This window comes from Odontomachus brunneus, unplaced genomic scaffold (genome assembly GCF_010583005.1).
Source record: "Odontomachus brunneus isolate Ranch 3 - 2012 unplaced genomic scaffold, Obru_v1 Obru_scaffold_030, whole genome shotgun sequence".
In the NCBI taxonomy this organism is placed as follows: Eukaryota; Metazoa; Arthropoda; class Insecta; order Hymenoptera; family Formicidae; genus Odontomachus; species Odontomachus brunneus.
The window spans coordinates 2,289,398-2,311,621 of record NW_022639480.1 but is presented as its reverse complement, the minus strand read 5'-3'; the positions used below and the strand labels follow the sequence as shown (position 1 = coordinate 2,311,621).

The 22,224-nt window shown below is 36.8% G+C and overlaps 4 protein-coding genes across 9 annotated transcripts in view; 2 read left to right on the top strand and 2 right to left on the bottom strand.

The window, feature by feature from the left end:
- The window catches only part of LOC116843117 (CD63 antigen-like), a 15,653-nt gene extending 6,945 nt beyond the window's left edge, over positions 1 to 8,708 (top strand). Inside the window, exon 6 of the mRNA XM_032813212.1 lies at positions 8,637 to 8,708. Within this exon, the coding sequence (XP_032669103.1) occupies positions 8,637 to 8,693 (57 nt within the window). The 3' untranslated portion in view covers positions 8,694 to 8,708. The remainder of the gene's footprint in view (positions 1 to 8,636) is intronic.
- Positions 3,085 to 8,518, bottom strand: LOC116843120 (ubiquitin-conjugating enzyme E2-24 kDa). Of its 4 annotated transcripts, none has more exons than XM_032813216.1 (6): positions 8,399 to 8,518; positions 6,221 to 6,355; positions 6,048 to 6,098; positions 5,765 to 5,897; positions 5,221 to 5,368; positions 3,085 to 5,030 (listed from the first exon to the last, which is right to left on the bottom strand). In XM_032813216.1, the coding sequence occupies exons 2-6, from the start codon at positions 6,349 to 6,351 to the stop codon at positions 4,933 to 4,935; spliced, it is 561 nt and encodes a 186-aa protein (XP_032669107.1). In that variant the 5' UTR covers positions 6,352 to 6,355; positions 8,399 to 8,518; the 3' UTR covers positions 3,085 to 4,932. The 4 variants fall into 4 exon arrangements, with proteins under 4 accessions (XP_032669107.1, XP_032669109.1, XP_032669106.1 ...); XM_032813218.1 differs by lacking the exon at positions 8,399 to 8,518 and adding an exon at positions 6,769 to 6,911; XM_032813215.1 differs by lacking the exon at positions 8,399 to 8,518 and adding an exon at positions 6,684 to 6,852.
- On the top strand, positions 8,162 to 11,646 carry LOC116843115 (cilia- and flagella-associated protein 36). Of its 3 annotated transcripts, none has more exons than XM_032813209.1 (6): positions 8,162 to 8,303; positions 9,144 to 9,368; positions 9,725 to 9,900; positions 10,137 to 10,327; positions 10,488 to 10,785; positions 10,928 to 11,646. In XM_032813209.1, the coding sequence occupies exons 3-6, from the start codon at positions 9,814 to 9,816 to the stop codon at positions 11,177 to 11,179; spliced, it is 828 nt and encodes a 275-aa protein (XP_032669100.1). In that variant the 5' UTR covers positions 8,162 to 8,303; positions 9,144 to 9,368; positions 9,725 to 9,813; the 3' UTR covers positions 11,180 to 11,646. The 3 variants fall into 3 exon arrangements, with proteins under 3 accessions (XP_032669100.1, XP_032669098.1, XP_032669099.1); XM_032813207.1 differs by having other exon boundaries at positions 9,144 to 9,529; XM_032813208.1 differs by lacking the exon at positions 8,162 to 8,303 and adding an exon at positions 8,693 to 8,838 and having other exon boundaries at positions 9,144 to 9,529.
- A 293-nt stretch (positions 11,647 to 11,939) lies between these two features.
- LOC116843114 (serine/threonine-protein phosphatase 4 regulatory subunit 3) lies at positions 11,940 to 20,810 on the bottom strand. The gene is made up of 5 exons (XM_032813206.1): positions 19,357 to 20,810; positions 17,086 to 18,684; positions 16,857 to 17,008; positions 16,226 to 16,634; positions 11,940 to 15,983 (listed from the first exon to the last, which is right to left on the bottom strand). Exons 1-5 carry the CDS (start codon positions 19,552 to 19,554, stop codon positions 15,897 to 15,899), a joined length of 2,445 nt encoding a protein of 814 aa, XP_032669097.1. The 5' UTR covers positions 19,555 to 20,810; the 3' UTR covers positions 11,940 to 15,896.
- Between the last annotated feature and the right edge of the window lie 1,414 nt (positions 20,811 to 22,224).

Genomic DNA, 22,224 nt, shown 5'->3' with positions numbered 1-22,224 from the left:
CAAACATACATATATATATAATATATATATATATATATATATATATATATATATATATATATATATATTCATTCAAAGAGGAATGATGTCACAAGTATTTAGTGTGTACAGTGATAACTTAAGTTAGTCATGTCTTGGTGTGTAATTTGTATGAAATTACATACTCACAAAGAAAACACGCGAATTGGCAATTATACGCTTGTTTCTTATATACATAAAAGATAAAAAAAAATAAAAAGAGGGACACACATTGAATACTAATATTTCTTATCAAATTTAATATCAAATTACTGCCAATATCTGCCAAAAGTATGTATCACTACTTGCCATAAGAAACAAAAAAGGAAAAAGGATAACAAACTAGTTGAAATCGTATACGATTCCATTGATGAAGAATTTCCTGATAGAACGTTGATCAATTTCGGCACATGTACGACACGAAATAGTGCCTGTTAAACAATGTGCCATGATACAATGTCTGACAGATATATTCTTTTTACATATGTTTGTACATGAAGAGTTTTGGTAATGATCTTTTGCGCATTATATACGATCTGTATTTATCATTATAGGAGATAGTGTTCCAACGTATAACCATCATTCCTCTTAATTTTTCGTCATACTTAAAAAAGAAAGAAAAACAATGACGAGCTGTTTCTGCATAATCTTCCTCGGAGTGCAGAATAAAGAAAATATGTGTAGCGTTTAATTACACAGATAAACTTGTGTTCTGATAATTTAATACTATCATAAAAATACATAGTTTGTATTACGTAAATCGTACTCGATATGCAGTCTCGGCGTTTACTTTCATGCCTCCTCATCAACAGAACACAATCTCTAATACTTAAAATATATACAATGTTGTAGTAATCTCGTGATTTAAATTTGTAATGATTTTTTCGTGTTATACAATGCGAGAAAAGAAAGGAAGACAATGTACTCTTATTCGTAATCGACGGTGCCCCGTGAAATATATGCATATACGTGTGTATATATAGAGTGTATATCGAATGTGCACAACAGAAATTCTGTACATTATGTACTGATGGTGTAACAAAATTAGTATAATTCGGCGTCTCTAGCTCGAGTTCATATGATGGAGTATCGAATGGAAGCTAGCTCTAGCCTGTCAATAATTTAGTTTGTAATGTCAGTGAACTCTGATATTGATCCTCTTGTGCTTCATTGTACTGTACTGCTACTGACAGTCTGTTGCCACAAAAATGGTGTGCATGTTTAACGCTGAGTTTGTATTTGGGACCAAAGCAAGAAGATCAAGATTATTTTTTATTGAGTATATAACGAGTTACTTCTGAAATAAATGACTGATTGAGAACGATTATGCAATACTACGAAATTGTGAAAAGACATTTCGTGAGTTTCATTCTTAGGATTCTTTTTCTTAATGTTAAGAGGTCGCCGTAATATTGGAAAAGGAATTGAATAAACGTCAAACTGTATTATATAATAACGTATTACTGCTTATTTTCGTTCTTGCTTCCATGTGAAGGAGAAACAATTTCTGGGAATGTAATACGAATCAACACTGATTGGAAAGCGACGAAATACTATTACATGCATTTATGTAATTATACTAGAGATATGAATGATATTTCTTTTGGATTCACGTATAACAAATGAAAGATGCAATTCAGAAATTTCACTGCGTCTTGTCGATTTCACGAATTGAAGTACTATGATACGCGAATTGCGTTATAAGTTTCTGTAGTCTTGTGTATCCAGTGCATGAAAAATTCTAATATTTCCTCGCCTTTTCCCTCCTCTCGCTGTTGGGCATTCACTAAATGTTGTTAGAGTATTTATGTCTGGAAAAAAATATGATGAACATAATTGTTACGCAAGATTCTGTATGTAAAAACAAATAGTATCGATATATTTGCTATTTTACAATGAATGTGTTGAAATATATAATTTAAATTTACCATCGGCATAATACCGACACACATACATACGCAAACAGGATACAAGTATCACATACAAGTGGCAAATGCACAAGATCTCAGAAACAAACGTGAACGTCCGTAGGATAACTTATAATTGCAGAAGCAGATAGCTACGAGATATAAGTAAATATTAAAGTGTGCCTAACATAGTAGTTTATGTTATAAGTTGATAGAGATTAGATGAGCATATTTCAATGATATACTGTCTCTATGCGTGATCGCACGCAAAAGGTGTAGCTCCGAAACTAGCACATGTCCAAAGTTTGCTTCTTTTTGATTGTATAAATCATTCGTTTGTCAGAGACCTTGAGTGACAATTTTAGAGCTCTGTATGTATTAATTACTAGACAACGCAAAAGACTGACGAAGATTATTGTAATCAGTATTAACTAACATTGGTATTTTACATACAATATATATATATATAATATATATATAATATATATATATATATATATATATATATATATATATATATACACCCACATAAATGATTGTACTAAATTCTATTTTGGCTGCTTACGTATTATTTTTACTATAAACGTGAATTATTAGTCGGAATATCGTTCAAGTGTGACACGCATATACACACACAAAGGTAATTTCGTTGTTGTAATGCAACTGATTTACGGCATTTTAGGAGCCAACATGTCTTTAGCACGTATTCATCTAGCTTTTATGTATACTAATAAACTTAATGACACCGAATAATGGCGTTGTTTTTATTTCAAAAGATCCCATCCTTTGCAAACTTACCTGTCTATCTCTTACTGTTAATTTTACATCTGAATGCTAACGCGTCATAACATTAATACTACAAAATTTGCGCAAGATACGTTTGCCATAAAAAATTAGGAACAAGGTGAGAGTAATAAATAACGAGTATTAGCATATAATAAATTGTATATTTCATTTGTTATATCGTTAATTAAAAGATCGTTATTTACCAATATATAAGGTCGATCTTATACACTTGTCTCATTTTCGACGTTCACATTTTATTTTATACACGCGAATTAAAGAGCGTTCACGGATTAACGGTGTGATACAACCCAGCGTGCTTACTGCAATTTTAGATGATCCGAGCCGAGTGGATAAATGTGACAATGGCTTTTTCTCTTTTCATCCTTTTTTCTTTTTTTTTCTTTTTTTACAAGAGAGCGCAGTGCCTCGTGATCTAACGATCGAGCTCAACAGAGCGTACTCTCGTTTTCGGCGTGACTATGTTTATCTAATGTATACACGACATTTAGAAATAACGAGATCCATTATGTTTCCTTAATGTTCTGGTAATTTTTGGATGCGCATGGGCATCGTGTATATGCAATTATGTATAATAATCTATTTACAATCTTGAGACAAGAGATTTAATATATAACTCTGATTCGCAAAGTTGAAACTGCATACCGACTCATGGAATACGAAGAACCAAATTTCGCCGACTAAATTGAACAAAAAAAAGAATCCAGGAATATTTAATTTTCCGTTATAGGAACTTACGCGAGCCGCGCATTCTCACGCGATATTTACATCTCACGAATTTAGGATGAAAGAAAAGATGTAAAGCATCGCCTTACTCTTTACACAATAAACTGTACAATATCGATGGTCGTCAAGCGAAGTTCTCATCATAGCGCTTCGCTATTTTCACATAAACTATAATTACACTTAGCCGATATTTCTAAGCGACCTACGTTTTAAAACAGATATGTACAAAGTGATTTCGCTCACCTTGCTCGTAACTGTCACGCGATATAAAAGAACCACAGAAGAATCATACAAGACGTACGACACACGTCCGTTTTATGAGAGACAATGAAGATATTCAGTACGCTGGGACTCTTGAGTCTCGAATATGCAACAAAATTGATATGTAAGTATTCTCTCTCTAAGGTTTACAATTAAATAATGCAGAAGGTCTGAAAACGCGTAGATTGCACCAACATCGCCCTCAGCGCGTCAGCCATTGATGATTTATTTTTTTGCTATCTACATCATGAATTAAAACTAAATATGTATATACGATGTAAAAAGAGATACGAGAAATTCACTAATCAGAATCAGTGATTTGGGGCTCTATTGGTGCAATCGCTAATGACGTTTCAATTTATACATACACACACACACACATGTATATACTATATATATGTAGACAGAATATAAATTCAGGTTAAAGTTACAAGTTTCTCGAATGTTTCACCAGCCTGAATGTACAGGAAATAATATTTATTTACAATTACAATATATTTTTCCCGGATGGGCCCAGACAGTCACATTGCGTCCGTTGACGCAAGTATCGAGTATCCACGCAGTGAAATTTTCACAATCGTATTATGAACACAAAAGCGTATATGCGGTAGGTTTTGTATCAGTTAAATTATAGTTACATATTGCTAGTCTACAGCTCGGGCACAAGATACGTGTATGAACATAATAATTTAAATTTAAGACAATTCAATACAAAAATATGGGAGTTCAATTATGGAAAAACGGGCCTCTATGTTCATTATCTTAACGCCTATATATATATACTATCAGTTACTTACAATTTAGATTATCAATATTGTTCATGTTACCACCTATTCTAGAAACATTAGCAGCATTTGGGTAGTATTGTTGATACACAATACGATCCATTTAAATACTATCTCATCGTAACTTTTAAGTGAAAAAAACTCCTGGTCTCGTCATGCCCTAACGCACTGTTTTGAACACAGTTACACGCACATTCATTCGTCTTAGGCACAGTTACATACTCAACATAAAAGCACATCACAATCTATTGTTTGAGCTGATCTCAAACAGTCTTTGTGTGCTCATTTGTGTTTCTTTTTAGCCGATCAATGGTGATCATAGATAGAGATGTATACAGGCTATGTATATGAGACAAATCGTATGAGAGCAGCAGTGGATCGTAACTTGGCATGAGACTAATAGGAGTTTTAATACGAAGATAAGAATATGCTCATGTGGCATAACGCTTGGTCCAAAGCCGTGCTATGCGGTCGTGTTCTTCTCTATTTTGTAGATATTGCGTGGCTATACTGCCCACCAATGGATCAGCTGTAAAGGCACAAAGTTACATAAGATCCGGATAATATGTGTGCATACGAAAAAATACAGTATCCGTGAAATCTAATCTTGCAAATGATAATGGAAACAATTATAAATAAGCATTGTTGTGTGTGAAATGCGCATTTATGTACATATCATGCATTGAGTTCAAATATATTATCATAAGTAGTACATTCACCTGGGTTGCAGTCTGTTAAGAGGGAACATATTGACAATAAAACTTTCGAGATCGTCAGTGCGGGAGACCAATTATCCTTCAATATATCCAAGCAAATAACTCCTTGACTATTTATATTGCAATGGTAGATACGTGTTCGGAATGTAACCTATAAAAAAAAAAGATACAACTTTATTTATGTATCTTATTTGTTCACGAACATGCATGCATAACAGTGTATTTTCGTATCAAGTTTACGAGTACATAAGATAATTTACAAATGCCTTAATTTTTTTTCTAAATAATATCTTCAAACATACAGAAATTTATCAAGAATAAAGTGGATGATATTTCAAGAGACACTTGTAAAAATATCAATATCTCGATCTTTAAATGTCAGATTTGATATTATCGTATTTTTTCTTAAATTGCACATTATATAAAACAAAGCAATATAGAAACGTTAAACTTAATAAATGTCTGCATTTTGTAATTTTTTTCATGTTTTCAAACATGTTTTTCATTTTTTCAAACATGTGATATCAAATTCACAAAATGACCTTACCTTAGGAGGTTTAAAGGGATATTCTGGTGAAAAATGTATATCAAGAAAAAACACACCACCCTCGTAAACTGAACCCGGTGGACCTAATATAGTAGAGACCCACTCATACAAGTTATCACCTTTCGGTCCTGCACTGTAAAATATAATTTATTTCGTCACACATACTGTTCTCTCTATATACATATTATATATTTTCATAAGATATTAATATTCTTTAATAATCAAAATTACTGATTGTATAATCCTAAAGCACTGTTTGAAAGATATTGATGTGATGACAAACCTGCAATTGGGAGGTGGATCTAGTGTAATTTCTGCCAATTCCTTTTGTATCCTAAAGTATTAAAATTTAAAAAAGTATTAAATAAGTTTAATGTTCACAAATAAATGTTTAACATTAATATAATTATATATTACGCAAACACTATATATTGCAAGGCAAGTATATCACATTACCTTTTAGCAGAAGTCCCTAAAGCTTTCGACATCTTTGGATTTGGCTTGGCTTCTTTGCTTTCTGGTTTATTGTCTGCCAAGGAAGAACCGCGTCCTCGTCCAGTTCCACTAGATCCTGCTCCTGATGACATGATTCTGTGACAACAAATGCGTGTACACTATTATACATATATTTCTTCAAGTTATTAGTTGCCACAAACAACAGATAAATAAAATAGCAAGTATATGTTTCGAAGAAACAATGAGTTATGAATATACTGATAGAAGCATACAGAGCACACATGTTAACTTTGATTCAATTGACACCTGTAAGATATTCCCACAAAAAATATTTTTTATACACTTTACAATGCTGTTCTGTGTTGCAACACAAAGACCTTTGTGATTCAATTACAAAAAAGAATGCAGTGATTGAGAAAATGCATCTTGCTTATTTATGAAAGTCACATGTGAAACAACAAACCGAGTAAACAAATAACGTCGTTTCCTCCTTTCTTTTCGCGAAAAGGAGTGGAGTTGTAATTAACGATTTTGACAATTGTACGGACCAGCCACGAAAACGCGGTGCAAATCGATGATGCACCGTTGAACAATTTCACTGTGACCGCTTATCACGTTATATTAACGCTTAACAAGGTAGTGCCGCAAAACAAAGCAAAGAATTTCGATTAACTCGCAACGACTCCTCCACTCCCTCCCTCCCTCCCCGCGGGAACATAAACATCGCGCGGATTTGATCGCCGCCGGATAAATAATCTCGTCACTCGATATCTACGCGTTGTATTTTTAAACAGCGATGTCGCGCGAGGTGCCCGCTGACGAGGGAGAATATCGCGCATCGTCGTGTCGAAGAAGGAGACGAGCGATACGTACACGGGTCCCGTGAACGGCCCAGGAACGTATTACGTGACAGTCTGCGGAGAAGGCGCGAAAAAATGCGTCCGGCTGAAAGTCGCCCGGCCCGCAGAGACGTTGTCAACGTCGTCGCGTTGTTTTCCTCGTGCACGACATTCCGGAGCGAACGCAACGCGCGCAAAGATTGATTTCTCCCCGGTGGCGGAGCAGCACGCGAGAGCACGCGAATTTGATCTTCTCTCTCTCCTTCTCTCCCTCTTTCTCTCGCTCTGTCCCTTTCGCGGAGGCTCGAGGAGAACGCCTGTCTAGCCCCACACACACACACACACACACACACACACACACACACATACACCCGTGCGACAGAGACAAGAAATTGTATAGGCGGATACAGGAGAGCCCCACAGGACAACGACGTACATTACCGGCACGTCGTCCACACGAGTTCTCTCGTTTCTTCCGCCCCTCTCTTTCTATCTCACAAGCTACACGGACGTCCGTCCCTTTCGCGGGACGCTTTTTTCTCCCCTTCCTTGTATCCGCCTTTTTTCTCAATTTCAGTCGCCCGTGCGGGAAGGGAGAGAGATGTGTACAGTGCACACTGTAACGTGTGCTCGATGTACCTCGTGTTCCTCGGTGTGTCCACGCCGTGTTTGTCGTCGTCGTACGACGAGTCTAGCTTCGCCGGGTCGACGGGGGGAAGTGGGGGGAGGCGACGGGGAAAGAGACCGGCCCGCCGCTACGGGCGCGAGACTATTCCGGCGAATCCGTCGGAATCTACGGGCTCGAGGGGGAGCAGGATCTCTCCTCACTTTGAGATAATGAGATTATCCGATCAGGATACAAGATGCACACTGCGACGTCGAGTGACGACGGCTGCCTGTTATTATCGTTTGGACCGGAGCGCGGAAGACGGACGGTCTTACAGCGAATAACGCGTTCCTACGACGCGACGAGAGAGTGTGTGTGCGTGAGAGAAATAGAACAGCTACTCGCGTCGTTGTTCTCGCGACACGCAGCAGCAATAACAGGAGCAACAACGACGACAACGGCACTCACAAAAAGCACGTAGTGCACGACGATGCGACGCACCGGCGCGACTCAGCTGCGGCGAGTCCGTCGGAACGACGAGTGCGACGGCAATCGCGAGCGACCAGCACTTCGTCGTCCTCTACAACGATCAGACGCGTCAACAGCGGGAGACAATAACGAGGACGAGGGCACGAAGGTAAACCGATTTCGAATCGCCCTCGCGAAGTGTACGTGCCCGGAAACCCAGCGCTCCTCAGACCCACGTCCTCGTGTCGCGACCATTCATCTCACTTTCATGTCCCGAAATCGCGATCGCGGCGTCCTTCTTCCCTCGGCGAACGCCGAAGAAACGTGCGCATCTCTGCGTCGCCGGATGTTGACTCTGCCGCCGCTGCGGCGGACGCTGGCGAATCCGCGCTTTCGCGCCCGTTGCGATTGGCGCTGCCGGTTCTCGCCGCGCATACCAGCGTTTCCCTATGAGCTCCTTGTTCAGTGACTTGGAAAGTCTCTAGCGCACGGATCGGTCGAGAGAGCGTCGTGTCCAGAGAGCGACACGTGTCGCCCTCGTTTGCGCGCCAATGTTTGAATATTGCGACAACGGTTTTCGTGTATTATAATTATTTTGTATTTAGCTTTTGCAACGTGTTCCTGCCTTGAACGATACAAAGAACGCGGAGTTTTGAGACTTGTGAAATTTTATTATCGACTTATTCGCGCGTAATATATTTTGCGTAAGTTCTCTTTATAACAATTTCTTTCAAGTATGTTTTATTTTTCCTCGTTCTTTCTTTACTTTATAAATATTGCGAAACACAGTACATTGATAAAATGATGGATAATCTCCAACTATAATTCGAATTTAGATTTTGTGCAAACGGTATCCGTCTAATAAAGATTGCTTTGTCATGCTTGGTTAAATTGTATTTTAAAATGCATTGCATTTCAATGTACTTCAAAATTATACGAAGTATTGGTGTGCATATAATGCTTTATATTTTACAGGACAGTCGTTGAATGGATGCTTTGTTTGTTACAGATACTTGGTTACACACAGCTCAACATTTGTCAAAACAGATATCGGAGTATCCTGTTGTACAATCTCGCTTCAATATGTAATTGAAAACATCCGCGATAACGAGCATCGATCCGAATGAATAATATCGGCGCGGGTCTACTCCAATGCTGCATGTTTTGTCCATCGTAACTATGACTACAACTTAGCTAAGAGAAGTCCGGCCAAATCGTAGAAGAAACGCTCAACGTAAGTGCGGATTCGCGATATCGCTGGCCACATTAAAAGCCACTTTATCGAAATGAATGACAAAGATGACAGTGCCTGGGTGTTCGATTCTTTGATTGGATTTCTGCAAGGTCCTATTTGGTCTTCGCCTCTGATGACCTTCATCGAAGAGAAATCCCTTGGTTCGTACAGCATTGTCGGAAATGTCGTCACCTTTCAATGAAACTCGTGGAAAAACTTTTCGCATCGGAATTTCTCAATTATTATTTATTTGTTCAATATTAAAATAAAAAAATCTCACGCGGAATATCACTTGTAATAAATATTGAATTTGTATTACAGCAGAAAGTAATAATTATCTGTTCAATATGTTGCAGTTTTCGAGGCGAATACTGAAGATTGCGAGGAGTATCGGAAGATATACCAGGAGTATAAAAATTTAGTTGACCTGTTGTTAGGATGCTTCATGGAAGATATGAGTATCACGCCGGAACAATTCGAGCATGCATGCTCCGTTAACAAAAACACAAAAATTCCCATACAATTTCAACAAGTATGATTATCATCAAATACTCTCACAAATGAATGTCTATAATCTTTTGCAAAGTATATTCGTCTCGAATTTGTTTCGATAAAATTAAGAAAATCGCACAATATTCAATGATGAAAACAAAAAAACTGTAGCAATAATACTTCAAGATCATTACACAACTTGCCTTTACATTGCACTTAATGCAATCTCTTTCTTCTTCAGTTGTAACATGCGTTTTTGCGCTTTACATTTTACAGAATCTGTTCGAACAAATATGGGCTGCGAACGAATATGAGATATTCAAAAGAATGATGATACAGAAGAACTTGGAGCTTCAATTGCAGGCGCTAAATATGATCGAACAAAAGTATGGTCTTACACCCGCCTCCTTCGTATACGAGACGGATGGCTTGCATGATGATGAATTGGTCATGGAAGACTTAATACAGTATGTTTTATCATTCATATAGAGTAATTTAAATAAAGAATCGAGAAATATTTGAAGTCATACAGTAAAAATAGATGAAGCATATCTAATCAGTTAATTCTTAGGATTAGTTATTTCTTACAAAATTTGTAATCTTCTTATATTTTTTTTATATGTGCAGTAAACACGTTTTAATAGATCAGAGCAAAGAAGAACCCGGCATATCTCCGGAAACGTTATTCGTTGCTGAACACGAGCGTTTGGCTGCCGAATATTATAATGAAAGAGCACTGTTAGAGGAAGCATTAAGGAAGTCACAAGATGCTTCCAGGAACGCTTCAGACGACGAATCAACAGAGGAGATCGAGTGTGCTTCTCGTGAAAAAGAGCCAGTGGAGAAATTCCGTCCAATGAGGAGATTCGAGCCGCTTAATCCGATACCGACTCCAAAAAAAGAATCCAACGAAGAATCCAATGGGGTATGTCTTAATTTACTTGCATCCATGTGATACTAAAATATTTACGACGTGCAATATTTATACAGACGAGCAGACATTTAAAATTGATAATGTACAATATTTGAATTAAAAAATATACATTGCAACATGGATATAATTGCAGATGAACGCGGAGGATATTAAAAAGAGACAAGATTATTTGAAAGCTAGACGAGACAAACTCGTAGCTTTGAAGAAGGAAGCTAGGAGTCAGCAATTAGAAATGAATAAAACTCGACCAAGTTCGGCCAGAGTGGTGGCCGAAGCAACCATGAAAGGTCAAGAACTGGAAGCAGCTCAAGCGGTAGATCCGTCGTTACTTCAAGTACGAAGGGCTCTCGCCGCCCGACTGAAAGCTGAAGTTGTACATAAGTAAATTCAATCTTACGCACGACGATTCGTAATACTAATCACAGATACAAGTTTTAAATTGCGCAATTATAACACGTAGAGATAACGTTTTTAGTCTTCTTCTCCTTTTCTCTTTCGGGAAGTGTGCAACATGCGAAAAGCTACAAATCTTTTCAATATTTACCTCGTTGCTTGAAAAATATCTTTATTTCTGAACAATTATATTATAAGAGAATAGGAAACATAAAACTAAGGTATATCCGCTCGTATACTATCATTGTTTCTTATTCGATATCTGCAATTTCAAAGTTGCATACAATTTGAAATTGCATTTAATAAAAGGAAAGTACTGGGTTTTCAAAAAGTGTCTCCTCATTGCAACATCCTTGCGTAAAAGTATGTTTTGTAATCATAAGATATTTAGTAATAATTCATCGTGCGCATAATCCTATTAAATGTATGAACAAATAAACATAAAATAATGCATGGAAATTTGCAATTAAATAGATCAGATTAATAAATCGCATTGATCGCGACTAAACGCGACGTAGTGTTATATTCGCGTCTGATAGAAACTCAGAAAGTGAAACGTTTAAGGTAGGTTGAAACTTCTGTCATTGACCCAAATATATTCATCTAATTTTAGATTTTATTTAATTAAATACTCTTCGCACTTCTCTACAACACACCAGTATTTCTGTGTAACACACATTTATCATTCTCACTTCTTGGCAGTCTATTTTCTAACGGATGAGATGGATTCATAGCATAATACCAGCAATAAGTACGTTTATGTATAAATCTTTAATTTGTGATTATTATTTAATTAGTTACTAACACGTGCATATCGCTATACAGAATGAAGGAAATCAATAGCCACTTCTTCGAAGTACATCAAGTAGATTTCAGTCCTAGTTACGCAGTATTTAACTATGTGTGTTATGATATCAATTTCATAATATAAACTTAAATTTTTCTCGGATGTGTTGCTCGGAAAATCAATCTTCTAGTTGTTTAACATACCACAACAACTAGAACAAATTTAGGATTGACTGGCTTGTTAATTGATTACAACTAATTACTAGCTAACTAATTCATAGTTAATCATTCACTAATTAATTACAGCTAAAATTCAATAGTACGTAATGTTGGACAAAAAACTCGTAAAAGTTAAGCAACTTTTTTACAGTAGTTGCTTGTTTTGTGCTATGAATCCTGTATATAGGTGTCAGTCCTGTTGTCAGATTGATCTTTCATTCACCAGTAGAATAAAATGCAAAATATTGTTTCTCAATTCATCCACTTATTATCATAATACACACAAAATTGTATATTTTCATGCTTGCTCTTAATTCACAGAATTCACGAATAGCATTCTCATATAAAAAAGTCTCTTTTTCTGTGTGTATATGTATATATATATATATCTCTATATATGCCTATGTATATATATATATATACTATATACTCTCAAAGAATAAGTTTCTTATTCTGTCATTACATAATTAAAACGCATACTATTATTATTAGCACGTGATATTGTACAATGTGTGCAAATCCATTTTTTTCCTTTAATATTACATCGATGTGACGGTTGAAAAAAGTATGCTTGCGATCTTAGCGACGGTTTTGAGGCAGAATGTTTTAGACTGATTGTTATATTATGCATGAAATATTATATCAAATGTTATATTTTTAACAGGAAGCACGTGATAAAACCGTGTCTTCATGGCAGCCAATAGATGCAAGATGTATCAATTTTTTTATCTATTTGTAAATTAAATACATTTTTAATTTATTTAGTGCTAAAAATTCGAATTGCAGAATATATTTGGCTTATTGCGTTATTCTTTTTCAGAATTTGGTACAATACATACCACATCTTGTTAATATTCTTAATATAGATATTATTTAATATAAAATTTGAGATGAGAAGACGCGTGTATGTTGTATGTAACGCGATAATGTGTCGTCAATGATAAAATGAACGAAAAGAACTTAGTCTAAAACACTCTGTATGTACGAATGTATATATGCATTAAATATCGCAATTTAAATAGCACGTGACCATATCTTTACTCTCTAATATCACTTAGATATTAATTCATTTGCTCCTTCTTTTTCTTTCTTTTTTTATTCTTTTTACATACATTCTTTGCACCCAATGTAGCATTCTAGGCTTAATATTTGTTCTTTATTATCGAATAAATCGTAGATATAGTGTAAAACACATGAAGAAGAACAACATTACTCATCATCTTACTTAACTAATTAATATTAGCCTTTGTTACATTCTCATTTTTCTCTTTATCTTCCCCGTGATCTGTCCAGGTTGCACAACATTTTATGTACACGTATCACTCAGCTCCAGCGAATTTGCCTACTTAAGACTTTATTCACAGTTTGCTCATCTCGATGGCTGAATTAACTTCTAAATTCTCTTTCAGTATCATAAGTTAATATATATGTATATGTGTACATGTATGTGTATTCCACGGCATCATTCCAAGCATACATACTTACAGTTCTAAAGCAGTCTTGGAAATTCTTTCGGGTATTAGGCATGTCGGGAATTCTGTACATTAGCTTATAACACTTTACTGCATGGTCAACGCAATCGTAAAATAATGTGTAAAAGCAGTTGCAGATATTCGATGGGCAGCGTACTACATGAATGATATAGCGATAAATGCGAAAGTTAGATTTACACTGTCGTTACACAGCTTCGTAGGTTGCAAAAGTGGTTTAAGGAAGTAGACACTCTTTTCTGGAGCTGATTCGGATAAACAGATCTTAATCTCTCTGATATGATATCGCACAGTTAAATTTGAACTGTGATGAAGCAATCGTACGTGCGTATCTAAAGAAAATATTCTTCTACAAAGTAAAGTAGTCCACGAGTCTAGTGCCAAGCATAAATTAGTATTTGTATATTGCATCTTGTGACATTGTTGTTTCTCTCTCTTTAACTGATATATAAATCATATATCGCATTATATAAACATGTCTCAACAAAGCTAAATTGTGTGCCTCTATTATTATTTTTTTTTCTTTTCTTTACAAAGCGTTTTTCTATAATCTCTGGCTCCATTTTGCCCATGTAGATGTGAATAATTCATACGAACAACTTTGTGTCTTTAAGCCTAATAATCGACAATACATCCATTCCAGGTTATACTTTATACACATCAAGGATTAACATTGGGCATGAAGTGCAGACTGGTGAATATACATAAATCAAATATTTATTGTACAATTACTACTAATTACATTGACAACCGAAAAGCCTGTTGAAAGTATTTCAAAAATGACCGAATTCTTAATGGAGAAATTGCGTGTTTCTGCTTAATCCAAGAATGTGTATGTGTGTATGTCTTACAATCGTTACAAATATACATATATATACAAACTAAATACTACTTCTGATGACCTGCATAAGGTTTCATGAACCTTCTCGAAGAAAACAGGTTCCCTTTATCGCGCAGTAAGCGATAAGAAACTTATGAATGGCAAAATTAAAACGCTCGGTTGTCCTTTTCACGCTTTTCTTTTGTGCGGTACTTCAAGTAGTCCCTCACTCAAAATCTGATCTTACATCGCGTATGTACTAAGTTTTTTTTCTTGCTGGACCTAACACACAGATAACTGCGATTGTGCAGTTTATCATAGTGTATATCTCTAAGCTTAGATCTCTTGCCGTATCTGTAAGAGCCACTAGGTTTAACTAGTAAGGTTTGCCGTAGACCTTTTCAAAGTCTATACATAGAGCGAAGTAAGTCCATGATTAACTCTGTTCCTGAAATGAAACGGATGCATACTTGGGCGTTGGAGGTAGAAAGAGCGAGGAAATTGAGCGTGAAAATTATCAAAAGTACACCTGAATTGCGTTTTTTTTCATGACAATGATCTACAATAAATACGACATCGTATTAAAGAAAATAATACAGAAAGATACAAATTATACATTTCGAAGTTACTCGCGTTCTCCGCTCTTGCCTCGAACGCCTCGGTTATCCGTGATATTGGTTTATCCTAATGTGACGCGCATTTCCAGACAAGTGGAATGGACTGTGATTCGCTTAATATCTTTTACTCTCTTATGTATTACATAGCACACGGTCACATCATATTGCGTTGCACATTGCAATACCACATTAACCATTGTTTACTCATTTCAATTGAAGAATATCCATTCTTCTCTTATTCTCTTTCCGATACATTCAAATATTATAGCGAATTCGGTCGAACACGGCGCGTTTATGCGGATCAAAATTGTCATACAGAAATTTACTCAAATGCAAGAGCACAATACAAACGTCTCAACTGACGAGATGCACGTGTTTTGTTATTCCATATTACAACTCGTACATACTATAATCTCGTCGATTCAATCGTCTGTACGCTATTCTTGTATCCTTTCATTTTGTGTACGGTAGTGTTCAATCAGCTCACACGAACCGAATTCACGAACAATTCAAGTTATAATTTTCATTCAGACCCTACTTATATCTTGTTTACTATACACAAATCAACACAAATAGAATGAGTGCTCACCGCATATTATTATTTTTTTTTCTTAAAAGCACTTGTTGTGTGTCCATTCCTTAGAGAGAAAACTCCATCCGTGTCACTTCCAATATTGATAAGGATAGATCTGTTCGTTTTTTACACATATTTAGAAGGGTCAGAAATTATAATAGCATTTAAAGATCACCATGGCCTTATTCTTCCCAGTTTGCCTACTATGACAATCGTTGTCGCTTTGGGGAAGGACTTAATTCCGAGTCCTCGTCTTCCTCGTCCGAATCTCCCTCGTAATCGACTAATCCCTGAAAGTTAAATTGCTGGACCTTAATATACAAAAACTCGCACGGATTAACATTAAGCATTATTTGTTGGTGCGAGTTATGTAATCGTAACTCGTAGAGTTACGTAAGCAATCGTGAGATCAATTCAACTTTTACGTTGGTGCAGTTAAACACCATTAAACACCATTTGTCACGAGTGATACATACTATAAAAATTACATTGTACAATCCAAACACTTCAGATACGTGTAATTTTCTCTTACCTTTTTGAATAGTGCTGTCCCTGTTTTCTCGACAGTGCCGATGGGCGAATTTGGAGTTACGTCCGAAGTGATGGGTGATTCGTTCGTTGTCGACGAGCTATTGTTGATTTGCGATTGCTGCGAGGTAATGTTGTTGTTGGAAGTATTGTTGTTTAACACGGACTGCTGCTGCTGCTGCTGTTGTTGGTGACTCTTCGAATCTGCAAGCGCGGGATTAAGTGTAGAATTTGAAGAGGATGACTGTTTTTTGGTGGAGGCAGGCGATACGAGATCGGCTGTTGCCGCCGCTGCAGGTACCACCGCTTCACCCTCGTCGAATTCTTCCTCCTCGTTGAACCACAGTTCCTCTTCCTCATCTAGCTGCCTTTGATCTCTGCGATATCGACTGTTGCGCAGAATTGACGGTACACTGTGCATATAAAAGAATTTTATTTATAATTAATGAGAGAAATATAATTATCGTGCTTGTCTCTATTAATACGTGCATTCAATTTGTGTGTACAATGTAAGTTATCCTGTAAGACATAACTAGAAAAAGGATAGGTTGTTCATAAAAAAGAATAATAAATAGATGAAAATATCGAACTAGAATTTTATATATAAGGATTTTCGATGTAACGGATCGTCGTACCTCTCAATTGCAGCTCTATCACGATCTTTCAGTTTGTCCTGATGCTGCTCGTATTTTAATTTCAACGCCTTAAATGTTTGTACGTAATCAATTGCTTCGAGTTCTTTCGAAAAGTTCTCGACGACATGTGAACAGAGTGACTTTATATCCTCCTAAAGCATAAGAAAGTAATATTGAGTAATGTGATGATAAGAAAAACTCGAAATTTGAATCTAAAGCTATTACGTACAAGCTTAATAAACTCGAACATCTCCAATATAGCTGAGTCTAGGAGATTGTATCTGCCGTTGTTCCTTACAAATGCATCGAAAACAGGCGCAAAGAGGTTACCCTTAATTATGTACCTATTATAAAATTCATCCTTCAAAGCTATAATCTTTCTCATAAACCTTAACGCGCATAACACTAAAAATGTGTGTGTTGATTTCATTAAAACCAATATTCTTCTGAGTAGGTCTTTGTTCAATATGCAATTCTTGATGTGATACGTGTGATGCTCCACGCAGAACGACAACAGTTCCAGGATCAGTCCCAAAAGTTGTACTGTTCTGTAATCCTCTCTCGCGGGCTGTTCCCCGATCGTGTTCGCTAGGAGAGGCGCTATCAGAGTAATAATACTATTCTTGTAAAAGTAATTTAGGAAATCAGTCTTTTCTGTTTTGTTAACAGAAGCCAACATATTCTCCGGGTCCAGAAGTAAACGCAACACGCCAGCCAACTGAACCGCTCCACCTAACTCGGGATCGCTGTCTCCGACAAGTTGAGCAACTATTACGTTGACTAACATTTGGTCCTGATTCGCGTTAGTTATCTGTTGTAACGTATAATCTCGTACAACACTCGGAGAGTATTCCACAATGTAAGTCAATATGTCTATACTGGCCGTTTTTGTCTGCGCATCGTTTATTGCCAAGGTAATTTCTAAAGCAGGAAGTATACCAAGTGCTGTTAATGTCTTATAAAACGCCTCTTTTCCTTGTGGCTGAAGATTCTGAGAAAAGTTACAAAATTCCTTCAAAAAAAGAACCAAATCACGCCTCTTGCTATCTAACGTTGCTTCGTCTGTCAACTGACGAAAAAGTTCAGTAAGAAACTTTTCATCGTCTTGTATCAAAGTCACTATTTCAACTTTATTGAAAAATATAAAACTACTCAGTGTACTCAGCATATTATCCTCGAATACACTCGGGGTTGGCAGCACTACATCTTGAATGTACTGAACTCTGTACGTTTGATGGATTTTAGCTAAAAGTTCGGCGTTTGTAATGGGAATTGCTTGCTTAAATCTGGCTAATTGTCGAAGGTATTCTCTATGCCTCTTTGGCTGAGATAAATTCGGCTCATACTCTAAACATCCAACAACGTCGAAAATCGTGTCGTCGCTGAACATAACTTCGAACAATGCATTCTTATTGAGTAAGAAAATATTTTTGAATATATCATAAAGATGATGCAATCCCTCAATATTCTCCAAATCTTCGCATGTGTGAAAGAGATTTAAGAGTTTCTTAATGTAACCTTCAGATTCTAGCGCAACAGCTAACTTTTCTTTTCTCATCGGCGAGGTTAGACTATTCTCTATGAGCTCGTTAATATCTTCCAATCGGCTAAGTTCGCATGGAGGTAATTCAATCGGCGGTGCTGCATCTGACATATCATCGAACCGTTCGTCTTCGGACTCCTCTACGATATCTTGGGTGATTTCTACTGATGGATCCTTGCCTTGTACTTGGCAAATCTTTTCCCATATCTCGTCACAGCCAGCCTTCTCTTGAAAACTTAAGGCTAAGTCAAAATTGTCTCCTTCTGACCATACTATTAAAGTATCCTGAAATCAAACAAATATTTATTTAAGTATGCACACGCACACATACACCTACTTACTCACATCAATATGTACATACACATATGTATGTATATATGTAGACATATGTGCTAATTATATATTTTTTATATCATATAAATTATACACTTAACACATTAGTGCTTATAAAAATAAAAAACAATGCTCTGAATAATCATGCCAAAAAATACTTTATAATAAAGAAATTACATATATACTTTACTATAACATAAATTACTTATATACTTTAAAATAAAGAAATAATTAAAAATGCCAAAAACTGATCTATTTACTTTGGTATGTTACAAGTATCTATACAATAGAGGTATAGTATAAGAAAATCTACAAATGTCCTCCTATAGTAGCCGTAACAATATGGCTGTAAGTCTGTAGCATTTAATTGATGGTTATAAAATGTAATATTCTTATAATCATGCTATTTACCATGATCTACTGTAAAAACAAAAAAGATAAACCAATCAGGAAGAAGAGTCTCTTGTGTCCCATTTTATGTTTTGTTTTGATTAATTGACATAAAGATATAAGGCATAAGAAATAAGAAGATATTACATTGGAACAGATTCTTATGATTGTGTCTTATGGACTTACAGCTATACTATTAGGTGGCGCTAGTAAAATTGTCTATTTGATTGTTACCTGTTGTTTCTGATATGCTGTATCAGGTTGTATTCTACTCTCCAATAAGACAGATCCATCACTTTCTGCTCTTACCAACAGTGAAATCCCCTTTAATCTATCTACATAGGAAGATGATACATGACCAGTTCCACGATCATCCCATTGTCTATCTGCATTAAGTGCATATAATTTTACTCTTCTTCGTGTATCCGTCATATTGTAAAACTAGTTTAGTGCACTCCTTCCCAGATTATCACCAGCTATCCCGCATGCCTTTTCTAGGTCTGCTCAATCTTTGGCCCACTCAGTGCTTATCGTTGCAATAAAATTATTCAGATGCTTGTCGGATTAGCAAACGCACAGAAACCCAGATATGTTAAACCTCTGTACGCTCTAGTACAACCCATCAAGGTTTCTTGTTATTGCATTATTTATTACTATGGTATAAACAAAATGCTGATGTACGTGAACGTTTTTGCTACAGGGTTGTTTGTACGTACGCAGTACACACACACACATACACACAAGCGTCTTTCTCTTTTTATCTCTTTCTTTCTTTCTCTTTCTCTCTCTCTCTCTCTCTCTCTCTCACGCACTAGCTGACTCTGTACCTTCTTTCGAGCACTCAATTAAAGAAGGAGCGTCAAAAGAGATGATTAACGGTTCCAGCCGGAGTCTCGAATAGCAAACAATATATATGTTTACATGAATAATATACACTTAGCTCACGACACCATTCAATGGACAACGATGTCGATTGGGACGTGGAGAATATGCGCGATCGTGTCCCGTGAAGGAGCGGTAGTTTACTACGTTGCAAGTTATACGAACAGCAACCAGGTGAACAATGGAACGAGAGCGTCATACGGATATCGAGAGTCGGTGCTTCCAGAGATCTCCCACGATGCTACGACTATTCACCGAAGTGAGCGTGCACAAGCTGGACGCTGCGCGACACAACTGACCCAACGTGCACGTCGAGCCGCCAGGAAACGCTTCCCCTCGACGACGACGAGCGCGCGGGAAAATCACGTAGCAAACGCAGAATCGCGAACGTACCGTAGTCCCGCGCTCCTTTCACACGTGTGGCGAATCGCGACGATCGGTATCGGTTACTACTTGCGGCGTGTGCGATAGGCACGATGACGCGACCACCCCACGATGTGCGATACCTCCGAATAGCCCGGCGAACGTCGGCCGTTCCTCCGTGTGTGTGCACTTTCTCACCACCTCTCTGTGTACGATGCTGTCGCCGCGGCCGCGGCGAACGAGAAGTTGCACGAGGACTTTGGCTGCCGCGCTACTGGCACGTGAGAACACGACGATCTTATGCGAATAATCGTGCTGGCCGGTCGCCGGCTCGCATCGCCGTACGTTCAGTTGCCCCTGAGCTATTATCACTCTGAAACTGACATAGACACTGAGGCAGCCACAACACTACATTCCGCCATGTTAGATCATAACAACGCGCCACGGGGTCCACCGCGTGCGAACGCACGGACTCCGGAGCGAAATACAAACTGCATTTATTAGCGCTTCACAAAATATCATGTTTTGATACTCTCAAGACCGATATCGATGATTTTTGCATTACTAAGCAAGATATCGTTTCACGTTGCAGTAATCTGTAAGAAAATATAAATTATATATAATTGTAAATACATGTGACTATAAAATTTCAGTTAGTCGAAATTCTACTTAGTAGTCATACTAATTCGTATTAAATTATAAGTGCGATCTGTTAGATTTATTATAAACGCTTCCAAGTGATTAGCATGACTATAAAGGGACGTATACACTGGAAGTGAGCAGTAAGAAGTAGGAAGTAAGAATAAGAAATTGACCATAATTGATTATTCTTCTCAAGGGACGTCTACATTGAAAGTAAGCAGTAAGAAGTAGGAAGTAAGAATAAGAATTTGACCAATCATAGTTGATTATTTTTCTCACATTCGACTGTGGTTGGTCAATTTCTTACTCTTACTTCCTACTTCTTGTTATTTACTTCTTGTTATTTAGGAAGTAAGAATAAGAAATTGACCATAATTGATTATTCTTCTCAAGGGACGTCTACATTGAAAGTAAGCAGTAAGAAGTAGGAAGTAAGAATAAGAATTTGACCAATCATAGTTGATTATTTTTCTCACATTCGACTGTGGTTGGTCAATTTCTTACTCTTACTTCCTACTTCTTGTTATTTACTTCTTGTTATTTAGGAAGTAAGAATAAGAAATTGACCATAATTGATTATTCTTCTCAAGGGACGTCTACATTGAAAGTAAGCAGTAAGAAGTAGGAAGTAAGAATAAGAATTTGACCAATCATAGTTGATTATTTTTCTCACATTCGACTGTGGTTGGTCAATTTCTTACTCTTACTTCCTACTTCTTGTTATTTACTTCTTGTTATTTAGGAAGTAAGAATAAGAAATTGACCATAATTGATTATTCTTCTCAAGGGACGTCTACATTGAAAGTAAGCAGTAAGAAGTAGGAAGTAAGAATAAGAATTTGACCAATCATAGTTGATTATTTTTCTCACATTCGACTGTGGTTGGTCAATTTCTTACTCTTACTTCCTACTTCTTGTTATTTACTTCCAATGTAGACGTCCCTTCACATTCGACTGTGGTTGATCAATTTCTTACTCTTACTTCCTACTTCTTGCTATTTACTTTCAATGTAGACGTCCCTTTAAAGATTGTTCTACATTAGTTGCAAGTTGATTGCAACTCTTGTTGCGACGGCCAATCAGAAGCGTCAATAGCACCATTGATGCTTCTGATTGGCTGTCGCAATAAGAATTACGTCTGCTTGTGATCGGCTTGCAACTAATGTAGAACGACTTTAAGGCCCATCTACAATGAGATTGGCAGTGGGCAGTAAT